Below are 16864 nucleotides of genomic sequence, written 5' to 3'. Positions count from 1 at the left end.
CAGGTCAGTTCTGGGAGCGAGAGTAGGGCACTGTGTGTGCAGCAGCAGCATGACCCCTCCCTGCAGAGTCCAGTGGCCCCAGCTCATTTTGACGTCTGCCCAAGACATTGTGGATGCGATTCAAACGTTATTGGGAGGCTGACTTGAAACGTCTTCAATGCTCTGAAGACCCTATGATTCCATGACTTGAAAAAATTATCTTAACTTGTCCCAGATTCTCTTCTCACGCCTAAACAGACGTGTGTCAGAGATTCCATCATCTCTTTCCACTCTCCATATATGGACATGAATAAGACCCTGAGCTCCACTGCAGCCCTCGCGTCTCTCCCAGACTCAATTCCAGATCTGCCTTGACCAGCTTCAGCTCATGTCCCCCACCTACTTTAATATGTTCAAGTTTGCCAATGTTTGAAGCCAGACACCTCAGCCTTCACCCGATTTCTGCTCCCATGTCCTTCGAGACTCCTATTCCTGTCACTTGTGTTACCATACACCCAGCCTTGTGTATCCCAAATCTCGCCATTTCCCTGGACTCCCTAGGTCTCTGTGCCCATCGCCTCCATACCCAGTAGGTCCTCGATTCCTACAGATGCCTTTTACCTACTGTAATGGCATCCCCTCCTCGGCCCCTGCTCTCACTGCAGCCCTCTCATCCAACCCTCACAACCTCTCACCTTTGCTAACAAGTCTCCGCCCCAGCCCCCATCCTGAGCACCCTGGATTGCCTGATTAATGCTAGTCAATAGCACCGGCACCCACCTCCACCACCTCTGCCCTCCTTCTTCCACTCCTTCCCTTGGCCCAGGTAAAAGCTTCCCGATTATGACCAGTAGCACAGAGTCACATCCCCTTGGCTCCTTAATGTCTTGACCATCCCCAGTTCACAATGACCCTGGCAACTTCTCTGTCCAGTCAAACGGACCTAGTCCTTGCTTCCCGAGGAGCTCGGAATTCCGATGCACACTACTGCTGTACCTTGGAGCATTCTTCCCATCCAAGTCTGTGCTCCCCAAGTCCATGGTCCCTTTAAGGTGCGGGCAGTCTTCCATCTTTCCAGACTGACCCACCTGAGACAGTGACCTCCTGGGATCATCTTCCTCAGTCAGCTGGCACTAGGTGTCTGCTCCTCTGTGTGTCCCTGAGGATATGACACTTGTCCCACTCTATATACAAAGGGCCTTGAGCATAGTGATGAAAAAAAGAGTTTGAATCCACAGATGTTGGTTATGAATTTCCGCTCAGCTGCAGCAAATGACTGAGCATATCTGGGTCCCTGTTTCATGGTTTCTGAATGAGGGCATAATAATTCCCAGGCAGGGATAGGTGTTAAGGGGACACAAGCTAGCAGTCCTAAAGTCACTGGCACAATGCAGATCCCTAATATGCACTCAACTGTGTTGCTAGCTGGCCCCATGCCCACTCCCCAGAAGACAGTCACTCATGATCCCCGATGCCACCTGTGCCACCCAGACCACATCACTGTACTTAAAACTCCACCAGCGTGTCTCAAAGGTGAACTCACAGAAGAAGTGTTTCCATTAATACAGTTTTTCGCACAATTCCAGATGAAATCAGAAGGAGGAAACAGTAGCTAGGACAGGAAGAGACGGCAGTCTGTATCTAAGCTTAGAGGAGCGTGGACCAAAATGGCTTTGGGCGCCTACACCTGTGGACCAGCTCAGCCTCAATGAAGACGCCTGCTAATTGTAGACTGGGAAAATTTGCAGTTGGAGCATGTCAGTATTTGAGGAAGCCTCTGTTGTCACTTGTTGGACATTGCAATTCCTTAGCACACTGATATGGAAAAATCACAGAAGAGAACACAGTGATTGGCTTCAGGAATAGAAAAGGAACGATGATGGTGGGCAGAATGAGGAAACTAGGTCCATCCTGAAGCCATTTGAGTCTGAGCTCCCTTCCAATAGTGAGCGGAAGTAAAATGTTTACTCCTTGGAATTTTCCCCTCTTTTTTAGAGTATTGAACTAGTCGCTGCTTAGTCGTTACATAGAGCTAATTAATCCCCAGCTCCTGGCATTTAATATACATATATTTACTTTGCAAGTGCTAATTCATTCAGGAAGAGAAGAAGCTCATCGTATTTACTTTGTCTTTGCAGATAAATATAAAGGCATGGGCTGGGAAATTAAATACTGTTTTTCTTCCTTTACTTTGCCATCTGATTGGGGTGGAAGGGAGCTGTTTCATTTCCCAGACTGAACCCATCTGTGCAAAAACCCAGAGTCCTGCTGTGAGGTTTCCAATGGGAACTGGTGTGGCTGACTTGAAGAACTGAGCTTGGGTTCCTGAGGGTGCCAGCCCACATGTGGTTATTGCTAGGACCGTCCACACCTCTCCATAACAGCGTGCTGCTCCCCAACTGGAAAAAGATTACATCTAAATGTCAGCCCCTGAAAAGATGAAAATGTGCCAACATACGTATTTCTTCTCTATAGATCCAGACACACAGTCACCTGAATCCACTTCCAGAAAGTTCTGTTTATCGAACACTGCATTTAACATCAAGACGTTTTAGAGAGCAATGAAAGAAAAGCAAAGAGAAGGCTTTTGTGTTCTAAGAAAGGAAATGTTCATTTTTGCCAGGACAAGATGTGTAAAAAGAACAAATTATATTTTAAGGGAAATGAGAATTTCAAAGCAATGCCACTAAAAATACAGAATTTTTTCTGTACACCCTTTTTAGGCAGGATTTATTTTGTCAGGAGTGGTAACCAAGTCTTGGTAAACAATGTCCTCAGTGAAGAAAAATAAAGTTTTATTTCTGAGTTTAAAATAAACATCTGAGTTTCCAGATACAGCGATATGCCATTTCTACAATTCTTTGATCCGCATACAGGATTCACAGCTCTGTAATAGTGCCTTTTTAAAGGGATTTATGGTATCATAAGCTTTTTAATTCTGACAACAAAAAGAGTAGAATTTGTGCTACATAAATGAATTACTTTCAAAATGTTAATTTTCTGACTTGAGAAAGTAAAAGTGGGTTTTTGAAAAGTGGCAAATAGGTTGTAATAAAATCTTTAATAGATGTCTGAGAATTTTTATGATTTTTATGGCCCCAGAGTATTATGCTATCTTTTTGTAATTAAAAATATATATATATACATATACCCCATGTAGAAGAAATAAGGAATCCATAAAACTCTAGGTTATTAGTAGTCATCTGGGTATACAATTACACACATTTAAAAATGGCTTTTGTCATTTGACTCTGTAGAATATTTTTCATAAATGCCTAAGTGAATGTTAATGAGTTTTTATCATGTACTAATATTAATTTTCTTTCCCCAGATGCAAAGAGTTTAGCTGAAATGCTCATGAGGTAAGAACAAGACCTAGAATCCCAGATATCATGTTTAAAAGAACAATTTCCAACTTGTCTTAATGATTTTTTTTCTGATGACAGTCTGAAATTGATAACATATTTTCTCTTTGAGATATGATTTCCAGGCTATATACCAAAATATCCGTGTACTACTTAGTTGGATATATAAATACCAACTAATATACTTTTATACGTGCCATATGTAGTTTTCTTGTTGACAAAACTCAACCAATAGAATGTTTCCCGCTAACCTGGGAATGAAGAGACACATGATAATCCAGAAGCTGTGGCCTTACTTCTACCCAAATGTACCACCTTTGAGGCCAGGCCTTCTTCCTAACAGAGTTAGCCAAGTGAAAAGAAAGCCACAAGAGGAAATGTGCTGTGCACTGTGCTCTTCCAAAGCAGTGGGCTGCTCAAGAGTCTGCTGGCCCTCAGCCCCCGTGGCATCTTCAGTGCCCCTCCACTAGAGCACTCAACAACTTCTTCTGTAAATATCTATTCTCTGTCTGGTCTTGGAGGTCACAGCCTGATATTTCATCATCCTTTTAGGAGCACCCAGCACTGTAATTCCTGCACTCATAATTGTTGAGTAGATGAATGACTAGAGTATTTGGATAAGTAAGTGAATGTTCGCAACTGTAAAAGACACCCTGATATTTGCATGTTAGGCCTTTTATATTGTAATGATTAAACCAAAAGTGAAAAAAACAATAATCAGAGTCTTGGAACCAGATAGGAAAAATATCAGGGACCCTGATGGTGAATTTGATGTTGCCATTTTAGGATGACTAATGTAGGGAGAGAAAGAGGATGGAGTATGGCGTATGGGGTCTCTTCCCACTCCCTCCTCCACCACAGTTTAACTCCCCTCCCCATCTTTGCCTATAAAATTAGTACTTTTTTGTTGTTCACAAAGAGCCCATGTCCCATCTCACCAGTATCTTTGAAGACCTAAGGCAAAGGTCAACTACCATCAGCCCATGGAGGACGTTTCCCACAGACATCTTTGTTTGGCCATATTGTGCTTTAAAACAGTGTGAATTGCAGTAAAGGATATGGAGGAACCAAGGATAACTCTGAAATATGTGGTGTGAGCAATTAGATGAACATTGGTGCCATTTGCCAAGATTGGGAAGATAGATGCTGGGTAGGGACTTTTTTTGCAGGGCACGGGCGGGAAGATGTTGACGGGAGCAAAAAGACCTGTATGGGTCCTGTTGAATTTGGGATGCTTTTTGAGCATCCAATGACAGTATAAAACAGATAGCTGGTAGCAGGAATCTGGAGCTCAGAGGAGAGCTCGGAGATGCAAGTGACTGTAAAATATCTCCTTCATAATGGACATCTAATCACGTCACACTAGACCAAACTTGCATGGGAAGATTGTGAAAATCTGTATGAAATGCCTTGAGTCCATGTCTTGTGAAAGTCTGTACTTGTTGCTAAGCAAGTATTAGGACATGTCTGTGGTCACCTGGAAGGCATCCAGCATGTGCCCTTGTGTTGAACAAATTTGACAAAACATCTGGAAAACAAAAATCAAGCCAGAGTCATGCGATTTACAGTGACTTATCTACCTAAAAAAATAAATTTTCTAATATAGACTTGAAAATATGAATTCATTGATGACATTTAAAAATCAAGAGATTTCACATGAAATTTTGGCTCTCTGAGTGTCTTGGAAATGCTCTGGCCACACTGGGCAGAGCCTAGATGGTAATGGCTGTCTGGAGCTACATACAGTGCCCCCTTTAGACTGGGCATGACTGTTGCTCAGCACAGCAAGCTCGTCCCCATCCCCACCCCAGTTCACGTCACTGGTTTGTACCCCAGCCTGGTTCCTGCAGCCCTCACTGGGAGCTTCTGGCCACTTCCTCCATCCACTCCCAACCCACAGATCATGCCTCTGCCCAAAGCCCGTGACACAACAGTCTGTTTTCTGACATGTTCGATGTTTGTTTAGTTAGGACAATTTGGTATCTGGTGCCCTAGACTGCATCCCTCTCCCTTCTCATTAGCCCCAAGCAAGACATTAGAAAGCATCTTCCTCATTAATAGGGCAATTACTCTGGTTGAAAGACCACCTGTTGATGAGGGCAGGACTTAATGCTGTTTGCAATTGACAGTTTCCAACATGAAATTAGGAAGATTAAAACTAGTAATTACTCCCACTTAAGATAGTTGAGGTGGTTTTCTTCCAAAGGGTGAAAGCGATTGAAAAGGAAGAGAATTTCCAAGTTCCTCAGATAGGGTTTTTTTGTGGGATTAATTTAGAAGTAAAAGCAATGCTTTTAATCATGAAGGGTCAGTTCAATCTGAGTTTGGCAGGTTAATGGGCCCAGCAACAAAAGACCTGGTGACCTACCTGGTGAGTTTGGGGCCAACTGGATTTCAAATGTGGCCCAGGAAGTCTAGGCAAGTCACATCCATTGGTGCAGAGAAGGCTATGGGATTGCTGTCCCTGATCTTCGCTGCTGCTTTCTTGGGAAGTTGAGGACTTAGCAGGCTGGTGCAGTGCGAACACAGAACCACAAGCCTAGCGCTGCCACCAGCTGGTTTGATGATCTTGGGCAAGTCATTTCCCCTGTCTGTGTCCTACTTTCCTCATCTAAAAACAGCAATTTGACACTGTTCCTAGCTTTACTATTCTGTGATCTTGGCGAAGGTAGCATGAATTTTCCAACCACGTTCTACAAAGAAGTGGAATTTCAGCGGGTTTCCTGTGTATTTCAGCGGGATTAGCTGTCCCAGGGCCAGACAGGCTATTGCAACTGTAGGGCAAACACAGACAACCTGGAGCCCCCCAGGGCGTCTCCCACGTGATACCATCTCCCATCACTGGGCCTCGTGCTTCTGGACACTCATCCACTTCACCCAAGCAAATCACCCCAAAGAAGAGAGAGAAGAGAGACTTCGCCCACCATGCCCACATCGAAGGGATTTTCTTTTTATATGATTAGGCAGAAGCAATTTTTTTTAAAATCCCAGCCTTCTAAGAAGGACTGGCCTGCTCTAAGGCACTAACCGACATGTGGTTAATGTCCAAGGACCAGTGTTAGCAAGAGCTAGTTATAGTCAGAGAAGGATTCAAATTAAAAGTTTAAATTAGGTTAGCTTTTTTGATGTTCTCATTTTTATACACATAGTGAAAAAGAAAACCAAAAACCAAAACACCCACCCAACTGTTATAACGATAAATGATCCGGAGAGCCCTATCGTTATTTTATACTTAGAGAATGCTCCCTATCACATTGGGGGAGGGTGTGATGTGCAGGCATCTTCATCAGTTCTTTTCCACACATTTAAGGAAATATTGAGACTTTGAAGAGTTGTGGCAACTGCGAGTAATTCACTGACTAAGCCCAGACATACCATACACTGTGAGCCAGCGTCAGCTCCCTGTCATTTTAATCAGACAGGCAGATGGCAAATGGATGGTGGAAGATTATATTTCAATAATAACTAATACATTTAGCATAATCCCATATCATATAAAAGATGCAATTTTGTTTCCACAGTGAAAGCCTTCAGAATCTTTTTCCAGGTCACAAATGAGGTTCCATTAAATAGCTTTTTTTTTTTTAAGGTTTGCTGCTGTTCTGCTGACCGATTGTTATAATTTTGGAGAGTCAGCCTTCATATAACAATAAATTATAAAATATAGCAGCAAAGATTAAGTTAAAGAAACAGTTTAGTTGGGACCTAATAACCCTTTTAGAATGAGAAGAACATTATGTCCCCAAAGCGAAGTCTCCAGGACAGGTCACTGAGCTCACACTGTACCTCCAAACGACACGATTTAGTCAACAATCTTCAACAAGTATTTATTGGGCACCTACTTTGGCCACATACTGCCCTAAGTTCCAGGGATACACAGGGAACAAAACAGATGAAAATAACCCTTGTAGAGCCTATATTCCAGTGGGAGAGACAGATAGTAAAAAGATAAATCAGTTAAATATATGCTAGAGAGTATGAAGTGGTAAGGAGACAAAATTAGAGAATGAAGAGAAGATGCGTGAGGAGTTCCCACAGCAGGGCCAATCCAGCTCCATTGAAAAGATGGAAGCAAGGCAGCCAGCCACATGGGTATCAGGGGGGCAGTGGGAGTGTGTTCTAAGCAAAGGGAACAGCAAATGCAAAGGGAGGGAGAAACAATGAGCCCATGAATCTCAAGGTTCATTGGCCCATGATCTTGCCTTTCAGCTGCAGCGCCTGGCAGCCTACAGTCTTTCCAGGAGGAGGAGTTAACCTCCAGCTCTGATTGTCCTCGGTCACCAAGTTTAATCATATTCTCAGTCTTTGTGCCAATTGCAGTGGCACACACCAGTTATTTCACTGGCTTCCTGTGTCAATCTGCCAGCGGACCCCTCGTTGTTCGGATAGCCTGCACTTGGGGTCATCGCCGTTTAATAGAGCAGCCGCTGGCTGCCTCATAACTATTCATCATGAGCAGAAGGAACTAGCTCACACTGCTATTTTTGGTGCAAGGACAAGCTCAGGTCCCCAGTGAAGTTTCTAAACAGATCTTTCAGATATTCACAGAGGAGTAGTTCCCCATATGTTTTTGGAGAAATAGACTTGTCTAAGCATAACATGGCTGCAGCCCCCTAAGTAACCAAAACGCTCCTCATTCAAGTATTTGAATCTTTGCTTTTTTTCTTAAACACAAATAAAGTGAGAACTTACTAGTAATTGAAAAGAGTATATAGACCGTCAGAAAAATTCAGGCCAAAACATTTGACTTTGGGCTTTGTGTAATTACTATGATCTAGCTGCCTAACCCAGTTACTCATCTGTGGAGCAAGAAATCTCGTTCAAGATCAAGTCCCGAGTGGGAACACCTTTCTGAAGGTGTTGTTTTCATGAGTTGTTTTGGTTACACTCAGTGAAGGAAGGACCATTATAAAATATTCAGAATATTAACTCAGACATGAGCATGAAAATGTCTACAGGGTTCTTGAGCAAACTCGACCTTCAGATTATTAACGTTTCTTCAGCCACAAGGTTCAAGAATGGGCAAGTCCCCATTGACAAGGAAGGATCTGGGACTCCTAGGGGATGTTAGAGCAAAAAGCATTTGAGCTGTAGTGTGGACGCCCCATTTCTTGTTCTCTGTGAAAAGTAACTAGCAGAGGGGTAACTCATTGAGTGAACTCGGGCTCCAGAAATCTTCCTCAAAACAGATTTTGATGATTGAGCTGGATTTACGAATGCTGTAAATTATCACATTGATTGAATTACCTGACGGACTGCTGCTTCTTAGAGGGTGTTTCAGTAACCATTATTTTAATCGACTCAATTCTTCTAATTCTGTAAAGACCAAACAACCATTCTTCTGATATGGGTTACTAATTACAGCCTTTATCGATTTTTTTGTATTTTTGTGCAACCTGCAGATTTTTTTTACTACAGGCTATAACTGAATTTGATTATACCATACAGTTTTACTACTTATTTTCATTTACTTTTAGAAGACAGCTCACTCTAAGATCATTTTCTGGTACACAAATTTTGAAATAAAATTCTTATTGTAATTGTTTTATTTTTCTATTCTAAGATGTAATGTCGGTTAGGAAAACTAAACTATTGTCAGGAAAGCTAACAAGGTTTATGATTTGTTACTAGAACAAAAATAAAATGACACCAGATATAGATACAAATCCATTAGTAAAAGCCCCATCCAGTGACCAGCCGGTGCACACGCTTCCTCCCTTTCCATCATTGGGATAGCTTATATCTGACAAATGAAACTGTTCTTGGTTTAAAAATTGATTTTTTGTTTCACTTAGCTTTTACTCAGGAAATGAGAAATTCCGAAGGTTCTATTGATATTGAACCAATCTCTATTGACAATTTGTATTTCTGAACCTCACAATTGACTGCTGAAATTTAATATTAATAAATATCATTTGAATGAAGGAAAAAATCTCCAGTCATGGCCTTTTCCCCCCACACACAAGCATTCACATAATTAGATCATAAACCAAGTTGATGTGCAAGCCTATGTTGGCATAACGTAACACTGGACTGTGTTTGTTAATGCATCCCCCCTTATTTTATTCCAGTAAGAATACCCGGACTTCAGATACCTTGAGCAAGCAACAACAAACCCTGAGAATGCACATTGACATACCCAGGGCCCAGCTTCTGATTGAAGAGAGAGACACAATGGAGACCATCGGTAAGGTGCCTGTTTGCCGCTTTACACAATGTGGCTGCTGCAGCTCTGCCCTCTCAGCCCAAACCCCAGTAGATATTGGAACGTCTTGGATGCTACCTGAGCAAGAAGTTAGAAGATAGAGAATTGTTATTGAGGAAAATAATAAGTGCCAGCACATATAGGGGAAAATGAACTTATATATATCTGACAGGTCACCTGAGACAGGAGTTCCCCAAATCTGACCCATGTTGGGTCTTTCTTGGAGAGTTTATTGGTGCTGCTCCAAAGAATGAACACCTGGAATCAAATAAACCTAGAAGGGCCCCACGCCAAAGCCGCATCTTGGAAATTGACTTTATCCTCTCCTTGTCAACTCCAATAAGCCCGTCATGAAAGAAAACATTTGAACTCTACTTAACACTGCACAAACAAGTGTCTTTGCACCATCCTCCAGCACCCCATAAACAGCCTGGAATGGTTTCCTCCCCAGTGCATTGGGAAACACCCAGCTCCCTTATTTCACAACTACCAAACAGACACCTGGAGGGAGGGCTTCTGTGGCTTGTTCACCCAGAAGCCTGGTGTCTCGACTCCTTCTGGGCTCTTTCCACTGGAAGCCCACTGTCCCACACCATATTCCTGGATAGTTCTATTTATTCCAGAATCGGAGGCTTTATATTCTCATGCAATAATGATCAGAAGAATAGCTAACATTTATTGAGAGCTCTCTAAATGTCACGTACTTTTGTAAGCTCCCTATGTGAAATCTTTAATTCAGCCCTCCCAAACAACATAGGAAAAGGGCACTTCTTTGTAACTGGGCCGCCAAGAGGGTCCGTCACTTGCAGGTCTCACAGACAGTGAGGAGCAGAGCCAGGAAGGGCCCCTGCTTGGCCACCTGCTTCTCCTCAGGTGACTGGCTGTCGCCACCTGCTTCCGTATTAAAGGCTACTTCCCAGAATGCCTCACTTTAGAAGTACCACTGAGAATTCCAGTACCCATGGAAACAGACTCTGAGGGAGGCTGCCGCGGCTGCGTCTTTTCCACCTTCGCTCTGTGTTTGTTCTGGAAGGTGTTTGCTAGCACTGGGTCCCATGGTAATCCTTTTCTGTGATTTGGCTAAAACTACCCAACTCCTGGCATGTACCCTAGCTCCCTCCTGCCTGGAAGGCAGTGATAAATGGCCAGACTGGCAGAACATCTCCACTGCCCCTTGCCCCTGCCCTGCTTTTATTATGTTCTAACAAAACAGCAAAGACAGCTTGACTTAATGGCTCCTGACTTCTAAGGCCTGGGCTGCCCTTGCTGGATTCAAGGTTGCTCCAGGCATAGCAGCACTTACAGAAGGCCTGTCGAGTCCAGTGTGGCCCTGGACCAACCAGCTTCCATTAAACCCCACCCATGTTGTGTGAGGGTGCTCTACCCATCCTAAAATACACAGGGTTTTATTAGCCTGCTTGCATCAGGACAAGGCACTCTTTCGTTTTTGGTTATCTTTTCTTTTCAGGCTATCTGGAATCTCTCTTATTGAACTCAATAGATTGGATATTAAAACTAAAATCTCCTTGGAAACATCAGTTCAAAAATCAAAATGTAATTCCTTTGGCCTTTTGGTTCAGATATTTGCTAAATTTTTCTCACTGGACTTGTCAATAGCTTTGCTTATGGCTGTTAAAATAGATAGCCAGGTGGATCCTGGGAGTGGTGCATCGCTTTTCAATGGCTAGTCATTGCTGGCCTCAAACCAGAGGAAGGTGTGCTCATCATTTCTGTAAGTAATAATGACCCTTAGCCAGAGATGCATCACATTCCTTACAGGATCATCTATCACCAAGAGTCATTGACCTGCTGGTGATGCCTGACAGTTGGTCGATGGCATTTTCTAATTATTGGGGAAGTAAAAATGTGATGCTGTAAAATGCTCTGGGCTCTGACTATGAGAATCCAATATGAGAGGGCCATTAATTTCTAGCCGGAATGAATGGTTAACCTCACAAACTGACAGACACCTGAAATTCCCCATTAAAACTTTGTAACCTAGCCCTGTGGATATCTGGTTTGCTCTTAGCGGGGCCACATGTTAGAAACTGCAACACACCAGTATTATTAATGAAACACCAATGTAGATGTCAGGCCTCTGAGGCCAGGTCCAGTTGTAAGAACCTGTCTCTGTAGAAAGACAGCTGTATTTGAGGGTCAAGTGCAGGCTGGGGTGCCGGCCCCCCAAGATGAGCCCTGGCTTCTGCTACAGTGTCAACCTGTGCTGCACCACACCCTGGGATGCCAGCAGACATCTTGGCAGTGTTTCCTCTATTTCTCTGCCAAGAAATTTTATTCTGACTTCAAGAAGCTTTCCTTTCCTGCCAGAGCCTGAGGAATTGGATTTTGTAAGGTTCGTTCTGTTCAGAGCCTTTTTTGGGCACAGAAGTCTCGCTGTGTTGTTTATGACTTTCACATTACCGTTCCGTGTCAAGGCACGCTGTAGCGTGGTCCTGGCTGACTGATAAGCTCATGTGAACATCGTCCTGGGCTGCAATGCTTGAAAATTTATGAAAAATCCATATCTTAACGGAAGTTTCCCTTGGAGTAAAAAAGCTCTTAAGAAAATGTGAAAAGTATCACAACAAAGTAATGAAAATCTTGAGACAACGAAATAATGACACACAGCTCAACCAACCGCTCCTTCTCCAAGCACTAAAATGCTCCTAATTCATCGGAGGCCAGGTTCCTGCTTCTCTAACCTTTAAGTGCCTACGCTAATAGGACTTTGGAAATCTGACAAGTGAGTCATTTTGAGCAGTCAATTAAAGGATGTTCTAGAGTAATTAGAGCTCAGAAAAGGTGGGAAGAAAAAGAACATACCTCCAAAACTCTAAAATAGAAGAATTACTATGCTCTGAAGACTGACCCTTCTCTCCTCCCCACCCCCTGACCCCAAACATTTGCCAAGTCCAGTCTGAGGGTCAACCCCAGTGTAGACAACTGCAGTGGAGTTTTTCCAGTTCTGCAAACAGAGCTTGTTTCCAATGGCAGCCCCATCGCTGGGTGGTGATGACGTGGCTGGCCATGTCTCAGATGAGCTTTTAACAAACACATATATCCAAAACTCTATTAAACGGATGGCTGTAACAGGCCTCCCCAAATCAATGTTTGCTTAATGAGAAGAAACCAAGCCCCAAGGGAGACGAGCGACTTTTCTCTTCGATCCCTCCCTTTAACTCAGGCCCCGGAGTCAACCCCTAAGGATAATTTTCTCTTTTTGGCATTCTAGAGTAATTCTAATGCAGTGCTTGAATTTTTAGTTGTTTTTGCTGCTATTGATGAGGTTATTATTATTGTTGCTATTAATAATAACTCAAGTACCTATGAGAAAAAAGGCCAGAGAGTCATTTAAAGGGGGCTATAAATGTGTTTGGCTTTCTGTGTCCTCGCTGTGCTGTAGATGATCGCTCGACGGTTCTGTTGACGGATGCTGACTTTGGAGAGGCAGCTAAACAGAAGTCCCTGACGGTCACACACACGGTCCACTACCAATCAGTGTCGCAGGCCACCGGACCCTTAGTGGACGTTTCGGACGCTCGGCCGGGAACGAGTGAGTGGTCAAACATCACTTAAACTGTATGGATGTTCTCGGTGCAGAGAACGCCTTAATGCTCTGTCCTGATGAAAGGGAAATGTGGGGCTTTTCAGCCCTATGCCTAAGAAACAAACAGGTGTGATAACATCTGTAATTGGGACATTGAGTTTCTCTTGTTTGATTTCAGCTGTTATTAAAATTGTGTCAGTTGAAGCCAATAACTCTTGGTATTGGTTTACTACAAAAGCACTAGAAATTTCCGGTCAAGTTAATTTTTTTAATTTACACAACATAGGAAAAAGGGAAGTTAATTAATATTAGCATGTATCTACTCTATGCCAGGATTGGGATAGAAAGATGATATTGTGTCTGTTATCTGTGCAAGAACCCTGCAAAGTGCCTACTTATAATGCAGATGTTACAGCGCCTATTCTACAGATGAGAAAACAGAGTGTGAAAGCAGTTAGGTAAACAGCCCAAAGTTCTCCGCATAACACGTAGTGAAACCACAATTTAGCTGTAGATCTGTCTGTCCTCAGAGCTTATGCTTTTCTCCTGAACACACTGTTTGAGAAAAATTATAATTCTGGTTAATCTGGGTATTATGTTTGGTTTAGTTAATAATATTTGCAGCCATGATATATGGAAATTAATTACTGCAATGAAATTAAATCTCTGAATAAGTATCTAGAGCTTATTAATTAGATAGTCTTGTTCCTTCCTAATTGAAATTGTTCCTAAATCTCTTTAAAGCCTGAGAAATTGATGTCCCGATTATTGTCTTTTTGGATGCTTTGATGTGCAACTCTTAAATCCCTAATCACTCTCTTTGCAAAAATTTACATTCTTAGGGTAGAGTGTTGTAATGGGAAAAATAAACATTATACTATTAAAGGCTATTCTTCATAATTTCTGACTTCTAAGGCATTTGTGAAATGCACTGAACTTCATGAAGCAAACTTGTTGGTTCCTAAATAAATCTGTTAAAAACAGTTTTCCTATTATTTACATTGTAATATGCAAGAAAACAGTTTTAACAGTTATTGAAATTCATTTGAGAAATTGTTTTCAAGAATATGCTAAAGAAGTCTTTTATTTCTCCCTTCTGTCTAACCTCACCCTCTTCCTTCTTTGATGGCATTAGCACATTCTGAAGACGTGAATGGGGCATGAGTGAGAATTAGCTTTGTGAAGGGGTGTGTATGGACGAGGGCCTTGCTCTTAAAAACTGTCTCAAGGTCCTTGAGATTCTCTCCAGCTATTGGCTTTCCTGTTGTGTTGTGTTCTGGCTGGTCCTGCTTCTGGCCACATCAGGATACTGCCATGATGGGTTTCCGAGCCACGTATTGCTGTTAAATCAGGGAAAGATTATAGACCCCAGGGGACTTAGATCGATGGATCCTTGACTTCAATATTCCTTTGTCCCACTCAGCATGGAAGTTAACAGAGGCATTAGCAGGAAAGAGACGGAGAACGGAGACAGTTGCCCCCGCTGGCGTTCCCAACCTTTGGTGTGCGTCAGAATCAACCGTGCTTGTTTAAAATACTCACTCCAGGGTCTACCCCAGAGATTCTGATCCACTTTGTCTAGGGCAGGGCCCAGGAATCTGTATTGTAACAGACATCCTGGATGATTCTCATGCTGGTTGTCTGGATCCCTCACTGAGAAACACTTCCCCAAATGTTAGACACGTGTCACATAGAAGCCAGGAAGAAGTGTTCTTCGTATCCCTGCCCTTTTAGTAAATCGGTGCAGGCTCCCTCAAGCTCACCACGCTACAGCACATCAATTCTTTCTGCCAGGTAAAAAGAACACGCATTTCCACCTCCCTTTAATGTTCCACAAACAAAGAAACACACAAAGTCTAGTCATAAATAGTCAAGACAAGTCGGGAGAGGAGACAGTGAAAGTAAAGCACTGGGAAACTTCCAATTGCATGATCAGTCCCAGAATAAAAGTTGATTTGATGACATTCAACATATCAACAGATGTACATCTCAGTCACAAGTAGAAATTGTAGCCAGTGAGAGGTGCATGGCAGGTAGAAGGCACATGGGAGGGACATGTCTGTGTCTCCCATGGCTATAACATTGTAAGCATGTTTGGAAAGCTTTAAGAATTCGTTCATTCTGGCTCAAACATATTTGTTAAGGTTTTACTTTACATACGGCCCAGTGCTGGATGATAGGGATCCATTGTAAGATGCAAAAAGACATTCAGTTCATCTTAGTGGAGGAAGTCAGACGTTTTAAAGAAGGAGCTAAGTTATTTTTTGTTTGTCAATAAGTACTAGGAAAAAATAGAACACGATCGTCTGATGGTGAGTCAGTGGGAGTGTGGGGAGAGTGAAAGGGGCTACCTCGGATCTGAGTCTTTGGGGAAGACCTCCACTGAGGAGAAGCCACAAACCAAGATCTGAGTCACAGGCAGGAGCCACCTGCCAGGCAGAGGGAAGAGGAGGGAAAAGCTCCTAGGGCATGTTGCAGACAGAATCAGGACTGGAATGCAGGGAGCGACAGGGAAGGTGGCAAAGGATGAGCCAGAGAAACAGCCGCCCTGATTTGTAGGGCCTCCTAGGCCAGTGTCATGTGTTTGCATTTCGTTCTGAGAGCGCTGGGATGTTCTCCCAGGGGTTTCTGCCTGATGATCACATCCCATTGAACCAACTACAGCTTGTAGAATAATGCTTCTCTCATTTGGGCTAAACTTCGTTAAATAATGTTTACAAATATTAGACAGATCTACTCAAATTCATGCATCAGCCTCTAGTTCCAAAAAAAAAAAAATAGTTATTCATTTAGCATCTGCAGAACATTCTCTATAGTAAAAGATCTTTGGGATCATTTTTCATTAAGTATTTCCCCAAAACCACATTGTGAGGGACTTAGAGCATTTCATTTTTAATTTGGAAGTAAAAACAGTGAGTGACAGGCCCCCAGTGGATTACTGCAGGAATCTGAAGCCGCGAGCTTTCTGAAGCCCAGCCCCCTGCTTGCTTCTTGTACCCCACAACTTGCCACCCCGATGTCATCTCAGTCCCCTGGAGCAGATTCTTCTCACTGTGGCGTGGCATATTTGCAAACATTCATTTAAAGTCTATTTCCTCAACCACAAGACATTATTGTTCTAATTATCTCAGGACTATGCTCTCATTGTAGGAAGTCTTCAGTTTGAAGAACATATAAAATATGTCCTTTGCACACTAGAATGACTGCATCGTAGAAGTTACATTCCTAAGTATTGTATTAGTTCCCCAAAGAATTGCAACAAATTCTTATTATGAGGATGGGAGAAATTGCAACGAGTTGCTATTTATCTCTTTCAGCCTGTGAAAACAAATGCGTTGGCTATGTCTCCAGCTCTCTTTACTCCCCATCTCTCCTGTGGGTTAGGATACACTTGCAAGTGGGAACTCTATTCATGTCACTATCCCCAGTTCCAGCCACAGGGTATATATAGCCATTCAGTATATATATTTAAATAGCTATCGACTGTCGAGTTCTGAAATCAGAGTAAAGGAGATGGGAAAGGAAGGATGTTTAGTATTTTAAACAGGACTTTGTCAATCGCTTTTTCCCTCTCTTTGTTCTCCATTTCCTGAGAAATCTAATCAGCTGGCTGTATGTACTGTGCCCTCACCATTTTAATACGTACACAGTCTCCCCCCAGCACACTTTGCAGAGACTTACCGATGAGATCATTACCTAGGAGAACCTAAATCAATTTTTTTTACTTACAAAGTATGCAAGGATACAAGGGCATTCAAGTGATAAATA

General features: G+C 42.7%; 1 protein-coding gene across 5 annotated transcripts in view; it reads left to right on the top strand.

Annotated features, from left to right (window-relative positions):
* The window catches only part of DSCAM (DS cell adhesion molecule), a 690516-nt gene that overhangs the window by 650509 nt on the left and 23143 nt on the right, over positions 1-16864 (top strand). For all 5 annotated transcript variants that reach the window (XR_011433076.1, XM_023630201.2, XM_070252706.1 and 2 more), the window contains 3 exons: positions 3311-3341; positions 9416-9531; positions 12953-13102. Coding sequence is in view for 4 of the 5 variants with exons in the window: in XM_023630201.2 (XP_023485969.2) it covers positions 3311-3341; positions 9416-9531; positions 12953-13102 (297 nt within the window). In the remaining variant the exon portion in view is untranslated. The remainder of the gene's footprint in view (positions 1-3310; positions 3342-9415; positions 9532-12952; positions 13103-16864) is intronic.

The sequence above is a fragment of the Equus caballus genome, chromosome 26 (genome assembly GCF_041296265.1).
Source record: "Equus caballus isolate H_3958 breed thoroughbred chromosome 26, TB-T2T, whole genome shotgun sequence".
Taxonomy (NCBI): domain Eukaryota; kingdom Metazoa; phylum Chordata; class Mammalia; order Perissodactyla; family Equidae; genus Equus; species Equus caballus.
The sequence above is the reverse complement of the archived record's forward strand: the minus strand, read 5'-3'. Positions and strand labels throughout refer to the sequence as shown.